At 48.5% G+C, this 18,355-nt stretch overlaps 1 protein-coding gene and 1 long non-coding RNA gene across 4 annotated transcripts in view; one reads left to right on the forward strand and one right to left on the reverse strand.

Moving 5' to 3' along the window:
• CDH3 (cadherin 3) overlaps positions 1 to 5,211 on the forward strand; it is a 46,418-nt gene extending 41,207 nt beyond the window's left edge. For both annotated transcript variants that reach the window (XM_081807408.1, XM_031024518.2), the window contains 3 exons: positions 1,119 to 1,249; positions 1,620 to 1,766; positions 4,330 to 5,211. In XM_081807408.1, the coding sequence (XP_081663534.1) occupies positions 1,119 to 1,249; positions 1,620 to 1,766; positions 4,330 to 4,539 (488 nt within the window). In that variant the 3' untranslated portion in view covers positions 4,540 to 5,211. The remainder of the gene's footprint in view (positions 1 to 1,118; positions 1,250 to 1,619; positions 1,767 to 4,329) is intronic.
• Positions 5,212 to 5,862: 651 nt separating this feature from the next.
• Positions 5,863 to 11,423, reverse strand: LOC115939810 (uncharacterized). 2 transcript variants are annotated; one of them, XR_014141000.1, is made up of 3 exons: positions 10,843 to 11,423; positions 9,682 to 9,790; positions 5,863 to 6,462 (listed from the first exon to the last, which is right to left on the reverse strand). It is a non-coding gene; the product is annotated as an uncharacterized LOC115939810 (long non-coding RNA). The 2 variants fall into 2 exon arrangements; XR_014141001.1 differs by lacking the exon at positions 5,863 to 6,462 and adding an exon at positions 6,469 to 8,453.
• Between the last annotated feature and the right edge of the window lie 6,932 nt (positions 11,424 to 18,355).

An 18,355-nucleotide genomic window follows, 5' to 3' on the forward strand; every position in this document is an offset into this window, starting at 1 on the left:
TATGTGATATGAGGAAAAGAACCATCCATGTTTCTAAGACCCAGACAAGTAGAAACTGGACTTTCCATTAACCAGTTTGGAAAAGATCATGGGAAGAGAATTGCCAGGCAGTCCAAATGGAGATATCAGTAGGCAGATATATAAGCTTTGGTGCAGGTGAAAAGTCCACTTCAGCTCCTGCCTTTCCCCAGACTCAATGGGCAGGAAAAGAGGAGGGAAAGAACGCAGTTTGGTCCACATGGGTGTGCATCTTGAGAACCCATAGACTCCCCAAGAAGGCTAGATTTGTTCTGTTGGGCCAGAGATGGACATCAGTTCTGTCAACAGGCCAAAGAAGTGATAAAGGTAAATAGTGGCCGTATCCTCTCACACTGAAGAGCCACAGAGAGGGCCCTGGGGTTGCTTCTTTATATGGGATTAACTGGAGGTGGTCGTGGCATTAGGGAGAACAGCCAGGCATTAGCTGGCCAGTATCGCAAAGTCCAAATAGCCTGCCAGCCCTTCCAACCATATCACTAAAAGCCAGTCCTCTTGAAATACCAACATAGTATTTGCACCTACATTCAAATTACTACACCACATAGACTTGCACTGTCTTGCTTTTAACTTAAAGTTTGTGGCTAATTGAGGGGTCACCTGGGGACTGAAAAAGTGTCCTGTTGAAAAGTAACATCCGCTGGGAGAGTCCCTTAAGGACCGGTATTACCAATAAGGGAAGACTGACAATTATGGGGGTGGGGGGGATGAGATCAGATTGCTGCTAGGAGGGGGTGATATTAGGTTGAGGCCTGAAGGGTGAGAGCCGTCCGTGTGCGTGCAGAGTGTTCCAGGTGAGGAATGCCCAGGCGACGGTCCTAAAGCGGGAGACTGCTGGGTGTACTTGAGGCACTCCAAGGAGGCCACTAAGATTATTAGACCCACACAGGGGTATATATGTATGGAGACAGGTAGGGGCCAATCCTGTACACTTTGATAAGGAGTTCGGGGTTTTCCTACGTGCAGGGGAGCCTGGCTACCGAGGAAAGGGGTCTAAAATTAGGTGGGGCTCTGAGAGTAGGGTATCGGCCACAGCTGTGTGATTGTGGGGGGTGAATATTTACCCTCCCTAACTCTTGCAGTCCTTCTGCTGGTGCTCCTCTTGCTGGTGAGGAAGAAGAGGAAGGTGAAGGAGCCTCTTCTACTCCCAGAAGATGACACCCGTGACAATGTCTTCTACTACGGTGAAGAGGGAGGTGGTGAGGAGGACCAGGTGAGGCATTGGGAGGTCTAGGGGGTTGGGAGATGGATGCCTCCAGGGCCACTGGCAGGGATGGTTGGGTCAAGCAACTATCCACATTAGCTGCATTGACCAGACTCTGACCTAACACATCAGTCTTCATGTAGGATTGACCACCAACTCTTCTCTTCTGAGAGGGTGTCTGGTCCGTAGCTGTAGTCCCTTTGACCCCAGCCAAGGTGGCCTTGAGCCTGTGCTTAATTTGGGTGGAGGGGCTGTTGGAAACAAGGGCTTCTAAGTGCTACCCGTGAACCAGAACACCCACATGGCAGGGGAGTGGGCTGAAACATAAATGGTGGGGAGCTGCCTTCTCAATCCCATGTTCTCCTTCACATCCATGAAGGACTATGACATCACCCAACTCCACCGGGGTCTGGAGGTCCGGCCTGAGGTGGTTCTCCGCAATGATGTGGCGCCAACCTTCATCCCCACACCCATGTACCGTCCACGTCCAGCCAACCCAGATGAGATTGGGAACTTCATCATTGAGGTAAGGCCTAGGGGGCCAGCTGAGGGCAGCCCTTTATTCAAGCACCAGCAGCATGAGAGAGAGAGCATGGGCTTGGAGTCTTGACCCCGGGTTCAAATCTTGTCTCCCTCACCAACCAGCTGTGTGACCTCTGGCATATTTGAGTGACTTCTAGGCTTCTGTTTTCTCCTCCATGAAATCCTAAGTTGCAGAGTGGTTAAACAATAGGTTATGAATTATTTATTCATTTATTCAACAAATATAGCAGTTGTTAGAAAACTGTGAAGCCAGACTACCTGGGTTTGAATTTTTAAAGGTCCCAGGTGATCCCAGTGTGGACCAGATTTGGGGACCCTCTGTTATAGGTTGCATTTTCTTTTTAACTTGAAAGAGAGCGCATGAGCAGGGGGGAGAGGCAGAGGGAGAGGGAGAAGCAGATTCGCTGCTGAGCACAGAGCCCTAAGTGGCCTGATCCCAGGACCCTGAGATCAGGACCTGAGCCAAAGTCGGGTGCTTAACCGTTGGAGCCACCCTTTTACAGGTTGCTTTAAGGATCGGATGAGCAAGCACCTGAAACGGTGGTTCCCAAACGTTGGAATCTCCTGGGAAACTTCAAAAACTACTGATGTCTCTGACTCCTTACAGAGATTGTGATGTAATTGATCTGAATGTGGCCTGGGCTTCAGAATTTCTTAAAAATTCCCAAGTAGGGGTGCCTGGGTGGCTCAGTCAGTTGAGTGGCTGCCTTTGGCTCAGGTCATGATCTCAGGGTCCTGGGATCGAGCTCCATATTGGGCTCCCTGCTCTGCGGGGAGCCTGCTTCTCCGTCTCCCACTCCCCCACGTGTGCGTGTGGGGGGGGATGCGCACGCGTGCTCTCTTTCTCAAATAAATAAATAAAAACTTAAAAAAAAAAAATCCCAAGTAATTTAAGTCTAAGAACCACTTGCTTGGCATGTAGCCTTTACTGGGTAATGATAGTTATTATTGATAATAGCTGAGTATCTCCAGTGTTTTTAACTGTGGTCACATGTTTGATTTATCTGAGGGACTTTGAAAAACAGCAAAGCCTGGAATGCAGGGATTCATTTGTTTTTTAGGCTGATTTTTTTTAAAGCTCCCCAAGCTTAAAATTAAATATACAGCCAGGGTTGTGAGAACCACTGAACTAGTTACATGGGAGATAGATGATAGGCGCCTATCACAGCCTGGTACCTCATTAGCAGTAAATGGAGGTTTTTCTTTTTTCTTTTTTTTTTTCCTTAAGTAAGCTCTACACCCAACATGGGCCTTGAACACAGACCCTGAGATCATGAGTCTCATGCTCTACCAACTGAGTCAGCCAGGTGCTCCATTAGTGGAGGTCCTAAATACGAGGAAGGAAGGCTAGGAGGGAGGGAGAAAAGATAGATTGATGCATCTTAGAGAGTGTGAGGAAGTAGCAATAGGCAGAGGGCTTGGTGGGCAGTCAAAATACCTTACCCTGGCTTGAACCTTTCTGCTTACCTTTCTTGCCTTCTGGAAGTAGCCTGGTGGTTGGACTCTGTTCTTTAGCATGAGCATATTTGCTGTGCAAAAACAAAAGCATCTGGGGAAAGTTGCTCAGAGCAGATGGTTTGAGAAAATGCCTTGGAGTTAAATACCTGGAACTTTTCCCTCCAGTTCGGTGAAGACCATTTCTAGAATGTCTCTGGACAGACATTTAGATAGTTTGCAAACATGATCTCATTCAATCCCCACATCAACTGTGGGGAGGGAATCCTCTTGTTAGCCTCATTTTACAAATGAGGAAATAATGTTCAACTATGTGCCAGGTACTATTCTAATAAGCACTTAACATATATTTACATGTATTAATTTATTCCTCTAAAACGATATGAAGTCTCCCATTTTAGAGACAAGACAAAAACAGCATGTAGAGGTTAAGGGGTTTGTCCAAGGTCACAAAACTAGGGTGTGATGTCAGAGTTCTGACCACTGGCCTGTCCCACCAAGCAGTTGCTGTATGCTAGGCTCGGTGCTCAATATTTATGTGCATTATTTCATTTCGCCTTTCAAAACCTTAATGGAGGAGCGCCTGGGAGGCTTAGTTGTTGGGCGCCTGCCTTCGGCTCGGGTCATGATCCCAGGGTCCTGGGATTGAACCCCACATCAGGCTCCCTGCTCCATGGGAAGCCTGCTTCTCCCTCTCCCACTCTCCCTGCTTGTGTTTCCTCTCTCGCTGTGTCTCTCTCCGTCGAATAAAAGAAAAAAAAAAAACCTTAATGGAGGGGTGCTTGGATGGCTCAGTCCATTGGGCGTCTGCCTTTGGCTCGGGTCGTGGTTTCGGGGTTCTGGGATTGAGCCCCGCATCAGGCTCTCCACTTAGCGGGGCATCTGCTTCTCCTTCTCACTCTCCCTCTGTGCTCTCTCTCTCAAATAAATAAATAAAATCTTTAAAAATACAAACACACCTTAAATGGAGGGAAGAGATGTCCTCACAGACAAGGAGAGGCAGGCTCAGCAGGGGGATCTCAACGTGCCCGAGCTCTCACAGCTGCTGGGGTCTGCCCGCTGCTCCTAACCACCCGCTCTTGTCGCCCCAGAACCTGAAGGCAGCTAACACAGACCCCACGGCCCCGCCCTACGACTCCCTGTTGGTGTTTGACTATGAGGGCCGCGGCTCTGATGCTGCCTCCCTGAGCTCCCTCACCTCCTCAGCCTCTGACCAGGACCAAGACTATGACTATCTGAACGAGTGGGGCAGCCGCTTCAAGAAGCTGGCCGACATGTATGGCAGTGGCCAGGACGACTAGGCCACCTGCCAGCAGTCCCAGGGACTAAAGGTTGGGCCGCAGGGGCATCTCCAAGGAGTCTGATTCCTCCCCTCAGCGAAGGACTTGGGAGCTTGTCAAGAAGTGGTCTTAGCAACTTGGAGGAGAGAGGTCCTCAAGTCTGACATTAAGGGTTGGTTTCTAAGCCTTCCAGAATGGAGGGACATGGGCAATTTGATTTCACCTCTGGAAACCTCTCAGACTAGGCCAGGGTTGCCTCCGAGGCCAAATTTCTGGGAGTCTATAACCTGCCATAAATGCCCAGACCGACTCTGACCACCCCCCAATACCCCGCGCCTCCCGGTGATGATGATCTCTCTGGAATGGACCCTGCTCCTTAGATGAGGCCTCTTACTGCACCCTGGACTTTTTTTTTTTTTTTTTTTTAAATACTGTCTTCAGAAAGTTAGAGGCGGGTCCTCAGCGTTGCTCCAGAAGCCCAAGCCTGAGCTGCTCAGCTCATGTGCCCTCGTGCACTTCTCTCTCCTCTCCAGACATCAAGGCCTCCTGTTGGAATGAATTCCTGCGTTTTTATACTGAGCGCGACTATGTTGTCATTTATTTTTTATTTTCCCTACTGAGTACTGTAGATAAAGGGTGATGACAATCGTGTAAATGTACTACAACTTTTTTATTAAAGGAATTTTTCCCAGAGGTGCCTGGGGAGTGAATTTCTTTTTATTAGAGTTTTATTGCTCTGTGAGTCACATACCACACCATACACCCACTTCAGTGTCCAATTCAGTGGCTTTTAGAATTGTCAGAGTTGTGTACGGGGAGTGAGCACTTTTAACTCTGCTGGCCTCACCCAGCTTCCTCCCGAAGGGAAAGGAAGCTCAGGATGTGTATACATGTCCAGTTGGGCCTGATGAAGGTAAATCTATCCTCTCTACAATTTTTTTTTTTTTTAAGTAATCTACACCCAACGTGATGCTCGAACTCACAACCCTGAGATCAAGAGTCACATGCTCTTCTGACTGAGCCAGCCAGGCGCCCCTCTCTCTACAAATTCTGAGCTGCTCTCCTGTGTGGGAGAACCATTAATCCCCTTACCCCTGGGCTGAGCCCCACCAGAGCTACAGGCAACATCTTTTCTGGAACAGTGGCTGCTCTCGGGTAATGCAGTATGGGAAGAGTTCCTCTTCCGTGTGGTGGGCTCTGTATCAAAAGGCAGGGAGGGGTCCGATTCTGCTACTTCCTAGCAAGTCACATTTAACTTTGACTTGCCTTACTACATTTTTCATGTATCAAATGGGGAGTTTTTATGGAGATTAAATGACTTCATATCTGGCACGCTGAGTGCTATTTGTGTTCACTGGTAACAGCTACCATTTATTAATACTTTTTAGGGCCACATAACTTTCATTATTTCCTTTAAACAAATCCTCACAATTGCCCTCTGAGGGGATTTTCCTCCTTTAAAGAATGGCTTCATTGTATTTTTTTTTTTAAATGACACCTGATCATCATCAGAATCAAGCCAGACAGAAAATTAGAGAACTTACCAGGATGTACGTGAAATTGGAACATTCCTAACAATACGGGGATGCAGGAATGGGGATGAAGAGACAGCAGGGAAAGAACAATTCCACATGGGCCTTTGTTAAAGCGAAGTTTAACTTATGTTCAATGAACCAAGAGAAAAGAATGTGAAGTGAAGCCAAAAGGGATTGCTGAACTTGAAATAAAAGTTTTCGTCCCCCAACAGTGACTAATTCTTTAAAGCAATGGCACTCAAAATGCAGTTCCTGGACGGGCAGCAGCAGCATGAGCGGCTGAATCAGACGCTGCAGGTGGGCCCCCGAAATGTGACTTAACAGGACTTCCAGGCAATTCTGATGCACAGTCAAGTTTGGGACCCAGGCTCTGAAGGAGGAGACGGAGGGTGTCCTGAAGCCTCAGGCCCTAGATGGGAAATCAGAGGGGAACTCAGTTGGGTGAGAAACCTTCCCACTGCTCCCTGGTTCACAGCACCTTAGCCTGCAGGTCAAGGCCACCACCTGCCTCTCTGTCCAGCCGCAGCCTCTGGCTCTGCTGGCCTCCATCTCCCTCCACCACGGCCCTGCTGCTCGTGCCGATAAGGTGAGAGGATTAGGTGTCTCGGCCAGCAAACACCTGCTGCCCCTTATCTTAAACTCCTCTCTCAAATGCCCGAATAAAGCCTGAAACCCTATCTACAGTTGAGACTAATAATAAAACCAAACAGCCACTGTGCAGGCTGGCCTTCCTCCCCTGGGATTTTTGGAGGGTGTTGAGGAAGAGTGGCCTTTTCTACCAAAGCCTGAGCTCTGTGGATGGATCTAGATTCCCCTGGCAATGGAACTAGTCACCACCCTCTGAGTGATTTGGGAAAAAAACAAACCTGGGCTCTGTGATGGGTATGGATGTTACATCCCTCTCTCACTCTGGCCCTGCTTCTCCTCTGCAAAATGGGATTTTAGCACTCTGGTCTTTAGGGCTGACATAAAAAGTCAAAATATGGTAAGTTACCAATGCTAATCACTCAAGAGTAGCACCCATAATTAATCAATCTCGCTGGCCATACCAGTGGGGACGGCCTGGATGTTTGACATTACATACCTGGAATGTTGATCCTTCATATTTTGTGGTGCAACAATTTGGTATGCATCCTTCCAACCTCTCCCTCCCACGTTTCACATGCATTTTGCATTACAGCTTTCATAACGGGGCCTAGGAGGCTGCCTTACTGTCTGCGACATAATCCAGTTGGGATGGGTTAGCATTTATTTAATCCCACCACCAACCGTGGACATTAATGATTCCAGTCTTTTCCTTAACAATGTTGAAATTCCCTGGAGCATCCAGCTCTGCAAATGCTTCAAAGCCAATCCTCCAATGGCTAGGGATGGGGGAGAAGAGTCCCTGTGGCCCTGTTTGGGATCAAGGCTGCCCACTTCCAAGTGGTGGGGTCAGTCCAGGATGACAGCTTGCTGCTGAAAAGACCCCCTCAGGCTCATTCTGTTAAGTGATTCCCCCCAAGACGTAAAGCTAAAGTCACAGATCCCTAGTCCAGTGAAAAAGTGAAATTGTAGGGGCGCCTGGCTGACTCAGTCGGTGGAGCCTGAGACTCTTGATCTTAGGGTCTGGAGTTCAAGCCCCACATTCGGTGTAGAGATTACTTAAAAATAATTTTTTAAATGAACTTGTTGGAAGAAGGGGTCAGGTAGCTGAGAGACCTGCCTTTTGGCCTCATCTTCCCAGTGATTCTCCTTAACCCCCAAATCCAGAGCACTTTGGAAATTGCCACTAATCCACCCCTGTCATTTTTCAGATGGGAAAAGATAAGAGTTTCCAAAAGCCGATCGACCAGCAGGGCTGAGATGGGCAGAGCCCAGGCCTCCCTTCTCGCATTTTCCCTTCCTGCCTACCTGAGCAGACGGTATGCAGATAGGCCCCATCTCCCCAGGTGAGCTTTGTCCAGGCAACTTGAGGGGGCCTGAGGGAAATGACTATCATTCTTGGAAGGTGGGCAAGTAGCTGAGGCCTCAGATTCATGGCCTCTTGTGCTAGGCATAGACTTTCCTTAACACCCCCAGCCCCACCCCCGCCCACACAGCAATGCTGCAAGAGGATCTGGGCAGGGAAATGCTGAGGGATGGCCAGTCAGGAGGGGGCCCTGAGGTCAGCTTGGTGGCTGGCCTGCCGTTGAGCGGGTGGGGGCAGTCACTATGGAAAGCCCCCTTTTCAGCCCACACACCCTGTATGTCCAGTTCCAAACTCACTGGGGAACTCCACAAAGCCAACTCCTTTTTGGCTAAAGGTAGAGCTACTTTCCACTAAGGAGGCATGGTTCAGGGCACAGGTTCAAATCCCAGCACTTCCAGTGTATGACACCTTAGACAAATCTCTTAACCTCTGTGCCTCACTCTTCTCATCTGTAAAATGGAGGAGTAAATGAGTTGGTATCTGTAAAGTGTTTACAAGGATGCCTAGCATACAAAGCTGCCTCAGTGTTATCTCTCCTGTGTGATTGCTGACACACTGACAGGGCCGGTTACTGCTTCTTTATCTCCTCTGAGTGGAAACTGCACGTCCCAACCCGAGGGACACATTTCCTGTCTGCACAAAGCCGCTTCAGGCGTCAGGGCGGCCGTGATTTCCCCGTAAGCCCTTCCCCACGTGCCCAGCAGAGGGCACTCTTCACCCGAACCTTGGGACGGCCGCGCGCCTTCCAGCCTGGAGACCCGGGGGCAAGGTCCACCGGAAGGGCGTCTGAGGGCGGAGCCGTCCCGCCAGCTGGCCCGCGCCTGGCGCGGGAGTCCGAGGTGTGTCATCAACTGCCGTGTACGGTCTGGTGGGAAGAGTGGTGGCGGTGGGCGGCAGTCAACATTGGGCGATGACTGGTCATGCCCTCCATGTCCCCAGAATCAGTTACCTACATTCTCCCACCAACATCCCGGGGAGAGTTTTCATGCTTCCCTTTGTAAAAGGAAATTGAGGATAAAGAGAGTAAAGGCCATACACAGACAGGAAGTGATAGAGACAGTTTTGGGGTCCAAGTCTCCTTGATTCCCAAGTATGAGCTCTTTTTACTATTAAGAATAAAAACTCCAGGGACGCCTGGCTGGCTCAGTTGGTGGAGCCTGAGACTCTTGATCTTGGGTTGTGAGATCCATGCCAACCATGGTGTAGAGATTACTTAAAAATAAAGTCTTTAAAAAAGAAGAAGAATAGGGGCGCCTGGGTGGCTCAGTCAGTTAACGTATGCCTTTGGCTGAGGTCATCATACCCGGGTCCTGGGATCGAGCCCCACATCGGTCTCTCTGAGCAGAGATTGCAGCTATAATGGGGTGTGGGAGCAGGCAGGCTGTGGGAGAGGGTCTTCATATAGGGCATAGGGCCCCCTATGCAAGGCAGAGTTGCCCCCCCCACCCAGACCTTGAGACTCTGAGGCTCTGACACACAAAAGCCACAGCACTTCCAACCACTTCTGGGGCCCCCAAGAATATGTGGGGGCGTTGCCCCAGTGCGTTTTTGTTCATTCATTTAACAACTATTTGCCGAGCATGTGTTCTGTGCCGGGCACTGGTCTAGGTGCTGGAGATAGAGAAATGCAGAAAATATTCAAAATCCCAGCCCTAATAGTGTGTAGGGCCCACATACCATATGAGTTGACTGAACTGTTAAAGGTAGTCTGTCTTCCTACTGGAACAAGCATGTCTTCACAGCAATCTGGATCTTCACACATCTGGAGTACTGGTCCAGAATGTGACTGCACAGGCAGAGTTAGCCCTCAGCCCAGGAGCAATGGTCAATCCACTTTTCTACACCCCCACCAGGCTCTATCCCATACCATGAGGTTCCTGTGTGTACACCCCAGCCCACGCATCCAAGCTTTGTCCACTGATCCCCATAGACAGCCTTCCATCCGCTGGGCCTAGGAATATACACCTGGGCTATGTTGGCTGCCCTTTGGACAGCCCTGGGAAGGGCCTGGGACCATTTGGGCAGGGAATGGTCTAGAGGGCAGGGAGGTGGACCCAGGTTCTAGCAGTCTCAACTTGGCTTCCTGGAAGGACGGGAGGGCCAGAGCAGGGCCTTCTGAAGCACAGTGCAGAGGCCCTTCTAGGCCAGTCTAAGGGCGATCCAGCTAACATTCAGTGGGAGAGAGACCATAAACAAGACAAATCAGTAAAATACATGGAACAGTGAAAGGTGAAGCTACAGAGGAAGATCAAGTTGGGAAGGGGGGCAGGAAGGACAGGCTGGGGGTGGGGCTCAGTTCTAGTAGTCAGGGAGGGCCTCACTGAGAAGGTGGCATTTGAGTAAAGACTGGAGGATACTAGAGAGCAAGTATGTTTGAATAAGAGGAACAAGTGCAAAGGCCCTGAGGCAGGAGTGTGCTTGGTGGGATTCAGCAGGGAGGCCAGTGTGGTTGGAGCAGAGAAAGAGCAAGAGTGCCCTGAGATGAAATTAGACAGGTAAGGAGGGGGGGCCTGGGGGGGCCCAGTCCTGGGCCCCCGCCTCCACTCCAGGGCTGGCGGCTGAGTCCAAGAAGTCCTGGGAAAAGGCCTGACTCAGCAACCTGGGTTCTATCCCAGAGCTGGCAAAACCTGATTCCCCCCTGCTCCATCCTCAGCCACTGAGGAGGCACCAGCCAGGACCTGTCCAGGCCTGCGGCAGCTGCAAAGCTGGCAGGCAGGAGCTGCAAGATTCTTTTCTCTCAGGAGGGGAGCCTGGTGGGAAAGGGTCCCCAGAGTCCGGTGGGGCAGAGTCCTGGTGAAGAGTGCAACCCCTAGGGGTGGCAGAATGGTTGTGACTCACCTGAGGGAGTGACCTCTCCAAGCCTCGGTTTCCTAAGACAGCCCCTCTCTCCAAGGGCTGGGAGGGAACACTTGGAAGGCACTCTGCGCTCGGCCCGGGAGTGCAGGCCTCGCTCCACTGCTTGTCCTTAGGCCTCCTCCAAGGTCGGCCCGGCCCGCGGCTGCCCCAGCATTCCTGTGCCCACTGCCCAGCTGGCCGCAGGGGTGTGGCAGGCCTGGCGAGGAGTCCGAGAGGGAATGGGTGCGTCAGGAATGCTGGGGCTGGCTTCCCTCCATTCCGTCCCCGCTGCCTTCCGGTAAAGCCGGGCCAGTGGGTGTGTGTGTCACTCTGTGTCACCCTAGAGCCTGACAACAGAGGCGCTGTGGGGAAACAATGCTAAGTGATGCCAGGAATTGTTATCATTAGAGCTCCAATGAATTAGGCACCTACCAGGTACCAGGCGATATGCTAGATTCCTCTCCAAAGCAAAACCAGAGTTATAAAATGTCCACAGGACCCAACCCCTTTGCCTCTGGGACCTCACCCCCTGCTGCTCTTTGTCTTCAGCCTCCTGCTTCTTCGGCCTCCTGCTTCTTCGGAACTAGCCTAGGCCGGCTCCCACCTCCGGGCCTTTGCATTTGCTGTGCCCTCTGCCTGACATGCTGTTCCCCCCCAGATATCTCAGGGCTCTCTCACCTCCTTCAGGCGTCATCCAAATGTCAACCTGTCAGATATTCTATCCCTGGATTTATCCTCTTTAGAATTGGCAACCCTGCCCCTCCCACCCTGCCTTATTTTTCTATAGCTTTTATTATTTCCTACCTTACTGTACTATATATTTTATCTATTGTCCTATTTCGTTTTTCTCCTCCCCCCACCCTTTGAAGATTAGCTCCATGAGAAGAGGGATTTTTGTCCCTCTTCATCATCACTCCTACATCCTCAACCCACAGAATAGTCACTGGAACATAGTAGGTAGTCGGGAAATATTTATTAAATAAAGGAGCTTTACAACTCTCCAGGGCAGGTTTTATACATTCCTTTTTGGAAATGAGGAAATTGAGGCCCAGGGAGGCAGGGCAAGTCACCTGTGGTCATGTGCAGGTGGTAGGCAGCAGAGCTGAGAGAATCCAGAAATAGCATGTGTGACATCTCATTTAACCCTGACAGCCTGGAACAGTAATGATCAGCCCATTTTACAGAGGAGCAAACTGAGTCTGGAGTGGGGCACAGATGGGAGAGGAAGTTGGTTCTGTCTGTTCTGACCAAGCCGTTGTTTCCTGGAAGGTGGGCTGATGTTAGGTGATACATGAGGCAGGTATTGAAGTATTAAATGATCCTAAATCACACAGAAAGAAAGGTATTCCATATTCAATTTTCTTTCAGTTCTTCTTGCATCAAGGAGAGTCCTTTTTGTGCTTAGCAAGTCTAAGGACTTAAGACTTACAGTTCTCTCTCTTAACCAGAGAAAGAAAGCCTAGAACAACATTGTTCTGTCATTTTATTTATATTTACTCTCTAGGTGTGGCAAATGATGCTCGTTTTTCAGTTACACTATTGTAATGTTTTTCTTTCTTTTTTTAATGTTTTTCATTTAAAATATATTTCCTAAAAATTTTTTAATTAAAAAATTTTTAAAAATAAATAATTTCCTTAAGTTTTAAATACTAAACCCATTTAAAGAAACAAAAGTAAAGATTAGTAAAGTTAGAACTCAGGGATGCCATAAACAGTGGAGGTGGTATTTCAAAGAATGAAGCTGTAAAATTGAAATCCATGCTGTACATTTTACATGTTCTTTCGAAGAGTATTCACTTTCTTTGGAGGTGGTGGCAATTTACATCCAGAAAGTAAAAGAAAAATTATTTCTAATCTGGGTGTTAAAAGTTGCCTGGGGCGCCTGGGTGGCTCAGTCGTTAGGCGTCTGCCTTCGGCTCGGGTCATGGTCCCAGGGTCCTGGGATTGAGCCCCGCATCAGGCTCCCTGCTCATCAGGAAGCCTGCTTCTCCCTCTCCCACTCCCCCTGCTTGTGTTCCCTCTCTCGCTGTGTCTCTCTCTGTCAAATAAATAAATAAAATCTAAAAAAAAAAAAAAAAAGTCGCCTACAGTGCAAGGGAGAGTAGGAGGGAACTTTAGGGGTTGGAGAAATCCAGGAAGTCTTCCTGAAGGAGGAAGCCCTTTGAGTTGGCCTTAAAGGATGTATAGGAGTTAGATAAGGGCTGAAAGAAAGAAGTATCCCATTCTTTCACTTGCCATCAACCTGTTGTGCAGATAAGAAAACTGACACTCAGACAGTAGCTATAGCAAGAGATAGGGAGCCCAGTCTGACTTGGGTCTTGAGGGAACCCAATGAAGTAGAAAATAAACCAAGCTAAGCCAAGAGGGGTGGGACCAGGGTAGCAGGGTAAGGGGGGAACAACAAGGACCAGGGTGGCAATGGGGGTGGGGAAGAGATGACAAAAGAAGAAGTTTTGGGCTTGAGACAGTAAGGAGCCCCAGTGGGCTTTGGAAAAGGGGAGAAGCCCCCAAGAACCGCAGACTGCTAGGCAGAGTGCCTATGAGCATGAGCTCTGAAGCCCCACTGCCTGGGTTCAAGTTACTCTCTGCCATTCAGGACAAGTTATCAATTCCTCTGTTCATTAAGAAGGGGATAATGAGAGTATAGTCCTCACAGTTGCTACAACAATGAAATTAGTTAACGGATGTAACACACTTTGCACATAGCAAAAACTCAATAAATATTAATCCGTATACTTTTTGCTATTAACTCTAGGGTGGGCTAGAAAAAAAAGAAGAGGTTGGAGTCAAGGATGCTGATCAAAAGACTGCCACCTCTGTGCCTCAGTTTCCCATTTGAATCACCTGCTCTCCGGGGGGTTCTCCTTTCCAGCTCTATGAGGTGTGGGAGCCCACGGAGCACTGGAAAGAACACCCACTAAAACTCGGTGCCTGCCTCATCATTCAGCAAATGTTTTTTGAACCTCTACTGAGTGCCAGGCCCCAGGGATATATGGAAAAACAAGACAACCCCACCCCATGCCTCCTTCGTAAAGCTCTAGACTGCAGGAAAAGACCAGGAGGAAACAGGCAATTACAATGCAGGCTGATCTTAGCCTGACCTGGTGTGGAGTCAGGGAGGGCTTCCCAGAAGAGGCAATACCCATGGGACGCCTGGGTGCCTCAGTCGGTTAAGTGTCTGCTTTGGCTCGGGTTGGGATCCCAGGGTTCTGGGGTGGAGTCCCAGGTAGGGTTCCTTGCTCAGCAGGGAGCCTGCTTCTCCCTCTGCCTGCCGATACCCCTCCTTATGCGCTCTCCCCCCCACCCCGCCGACAAATAAATAAATAAAATCTTAAAAAAAAAAAAAAGAGGCAACACCCAAGCTGATACTTGAGGGTTGTAGTTTGTCAGGGGCTGAAGAAGGAGATCAGGAGGAACAGCATGTGCTCAACAGGGGGAGGGGGCATGACCAAATTGTTGCTCTAGAATGATCCCTCTAGCATGTGTCCTAGATATACTTGCATATATGCAAAATTCCAGATGGACAAGGCCACTTACCCTTGTAGTTGTTCCATTGTCTGTAAGAGCAAGAGATTGGTAACAATCCTTCGCAAGCCTTCATCTATCCGCGGGGGGCCTGCTTAAATAAACTCTTGCACATTCATGGCATGGTAAAGCTATGATATTCTGCAACTGAAAGCAAAGGAGGAAGCTCTTTATGCACTGATGTGGAAAGATTTCTAAGGTATCTTGCCAAGTGAAAAAGCAAGTTGGAGGACAATGTGTAAAGTGTGCTACTTTTTGTGTAAAAAACAAAAAAAAAGGAAAAGGAGACTATGAATTTTTTTTTATTTAAACATGCAGAGAGAAACTCAAGGATAGACTAGAATAGCCATCCAGTAGAATTTTCTGTGATGATAGAAATGTTCTATATTTGTGCTGACCAACAGTGTAGCCACTAGCCACACTTGGCACTTATAATGTGACTAGTGTGACTGAGGAACTGAATTTTCTTTCATTTAACTTAATTATGAAATTTAAATCTAAATAGCCACATGTGGAGGGACGCCTGACTGGCTCAGTTGGAAAAGCATGCAACTCTTGATCTTGGGGTCATGGATTCCAGACTCACGTTGGGGAAAGAGATTACTTATAAGTGAATGAATGATTACTTATAAATGAATGAATGAATGAATGAACTTTAAAAAGCCACATGTGGAAAGGGGAATTTACCAGCTCAGAAGACAATGCTGTCACCCAAGCAGGGGTGATGATGGGTGGGACAAGGGTGTAGACCGAAGTGGGTAGATTCAGGAATATTTGGGGGGATTGGATGGCTGATCAGATGTGGGTTGATCAGTGAGTGCAAGGATGGAGTTAGAAGGGCACCTGGCTGGTTCATTCTGTAGAGCATGTGACTCTCGATCTTGGGGTTGTCAGTTCAAGCCCCACATTGGGGTAAGATTTTATTTAAAAATAATAATAATAATAAATAAGTAAATAAGAACTTACAGACTAGATGTTCAAGTTTCTGGCCTAAGCAACTGATAATGGTGCCATTTTCTGAAATGAAGAAAATAAAAAGAGGACAGGTTGGAGAAGAGCAATGATGACTTTGGTTTTGGATGTGCTTGTATTTTGAACATTTTGAGGTGCCTGTGGGACATGTGAATGAATGCCGAGGCTCAGGTGCAGTGAAGTCGTAGGGAATCAGGCTGTGGGAGAGGTCTGGGCTGCACACAGGCATGAGGACCCTAAAGGGAGGGACATCCGTGTTAGCTTCCCATATCATCCTGCTTCCCACTAGAGATGGAAGAAGGAAGTTGCCACTGGTTGGAGAGGAAGAATAAAGGAGAAGTGGTGGCCCCTTCAAGCATTTTACTTCATAGTTCCCATCTCTGTGGACTGGTTTCCTGGGGAGAGAAGTAAAAGCAGAGGGGTGAGGCCTGAGTACAGGGCATGGAGGAGAAGCTTCAGGGACCCAGCTGTGTCATTTCATGAGTTTCCAGACAGTTGGGAGGCAGGGGGAGTAAGAGGAATAAGATACCCTGTCTAGCCCTGGTGGTTCCTCGTGGGCCCGGCAGTGAGAAAACGTGGGGACGGGAAAGTAAGATGTCAGTGGCCCAACCCCTGTGGTGAAAATCTAAGAGAGCACCTCCATCCTGCATCACTCCACAAATCAATGAGTCTGTGAAAGTTTCAACAAGAGCAGCTGAAAAGCTCAATTACAAGTAGCCAATGAGAACTTCAAAAGGAAATGATAATAAGTACAGCTATGAGAGTAATAATAATAATCCCCTTGTCCCAAGAGCTTAAGAAAACTTGGAAAAACCAGGTAATCTGCAGTGTACTTTCTTTTTCCTTTTATCCCACTCCAAGCAGGTGGCCAGAGCAATCTAATCTCTTTAAGATACAGATCTGGGACGCCTGGGTGGTTCAGTCGTCAGCGTCTGCCTTTGGCTCAGGTCATGATCTCAGGGTCCTGGGATCAAGCCCCACATCAGACTCCCTGCCCAGTGGGGAGTCTGCTTCTCCCTCTCTCTCTGTGGTTCCCCCTGCTCGTGCTCTCTTGCTTGCTCGTTTGTGCTCTCTCTCAAATAAATAAAATCTTTAAAGACACAGATCCAATAACATTCATTGTACTATAGGATAAGGGTATTATGACCTCCATTTGACAGGTAAGAGAATGGGGAGGGGTGCTCAGCTGGCTCAGTCAGTGAAGTATGTGACTCTTGATCTTGGGGTTGTGAGTTCAAGCCCACGTTGGGGGCAGAGATTACTTAAAAATAAAATCTTTTGGGGCGCCTGGGTGGCTCAGTCGTTAAGCGTCTGCCTTTGGCTCAGGTCATGGTTCCAGGGTCCTGGGATCGAGCCCCGCATCGGGCTCCCTGCTCAGCGGGAAGCCTGCTTCTCCCTCTCCCACTCCCGCTGCTTGTGTTCCCTCTCTCGCTGTATCTATCTCTGTCAAAATAAATAAAAAATCTTAAAAAAAAAATAAAATAAATAAAATAAAATCTTTTAAAAAATAAATAAGAAAAAAAAATGGGGATAAGAAAGGTAGGAAAACAGCAGAGATTTGAACTCAGGATTTCCTAATCCCAAGGTCCTTATGCAGTCCACTTCTGGGCCCAATGCATCATCCTCCCTTCCCTGGCATTTCTCTCCCCCTCTGCTGTTGGCTCCTGGCCAGTGTCCGCCACCCTTCCCTCCTGATACTTCTCCACCCTTCCGTTCTATGCTCCTTCCCTCTCTATGTCTCAATGGAAATGAAGTCAAGATTGTTTCTGGTGGAATGCACTTTATGATCCTTGAGAAATATTTTAAATGTGGATCTCGTGTATTTCCATTAAGGAAAAAACAATAAAATCAAGTCATTTCATTCTTAGGTGTCACTCTCTTTTTATTTCCCCTAGTAATTCAGTTTACCCTCAATTAAAGAGGAAAAGTTCCCCTAATCCTAATCAACAAGTATATCAGGTTGCTCTTGCTCCTGCTGGCTGGGGTCAGGAGCAAGTTTATTTCTCCAGGGGTATTAGACATCTTGACTCATGAGCCGCCAGGGAATAACTTGAGGTTTTTAATTTCAAGTGTTTCAAACGGCTGCTTACAGACACCCTGCCCGTCTCTCTGTGCCCACCAGATTTCTTGCTTAGACAATTACAGTGGCTTTTGAGTTTTGCTGCCTCCCAAGAACTACCCCTCCCCCCATCTGTGCCAGAGTGACCTTTCCAGAACATAGATCTCATCATGTCCCTTCTTTGCTTAAGCACTTCTGTTCCGTTCCCATGACCTACTAGATGAAGTCCAAGTAGGCTGTCATGTGAAGCCCTCCAAAAACCCTGGCCTAAATTGACCTTCCAGCTGTAATTCTTGCCCACCCATAACCTCTCCCCAGGTACAGGCCCCATAGGCCACACTGGACAATTCACTCTTCCAGAACATAGGCTCTCCTGTTGCCTCTCCTTTGCTTGTGCTGTTCCCCTACCTGGGTGTCTTTCCTTCCCATCCCACCCTTCCCTGAATCTGATAAACTCTTCCAAGCATTTCCTCTGCAAAGCCTTCCATATTATCCTGGGAGAGTCAGAATTAGCTGCTCCCTTGACTTTTAGTTCCTTACTCTAAGTAGAGCTCAGGAGAGTCTAACTCTAATGCATATTTGTGTCCATCTCCCTCTTTAGGTCTTAAGCTCACTCAGAGCCTCTGCCTTAACATCCCCAGCCCACACTCCTTTTATTTATTTATTTTTTTAATTTTTATGTTTGGTGGGTGCTTGGGTGGCTCAGTCGGGGAAGTGGCTGCCTTTGTTTTTTTTAAAGATTTATTTTTTGACAGAGAGAGATATAGCGAGAGAGGGAACACAAGCAGGGGGAGTGGAAGAGGGAGAAGCAGGCTTCCTGCAGAGCAGGAAGCCCGATGTGGGGCTCGATCCCAGGACCTGGGATCACGACCTGAGCTGAAGGCAGACCCTTAATGCCTGAGCCACCCAGGTGCCCCGAAGTGGCTGCCTTTGACTCAGGTCATGATCTCAGGGTCCTGG

The sequence above is a fragment of the Leptonychotes weddellii genome, chromosome 16 (assembly GCF_054177405.1).
Source record: "Leptonychotes weddellii isolate Sample4059 chromosome 16, ASM5417740v2, whole genome shotgun sequence".
NCBI classification, from domain to species: domain Eukaryota; kingdom Metazoa; phylum Chordata; class Mammalia; order Carnivora; family Phocidae; genus Leptonychotes; species Leptonychotes weddellii.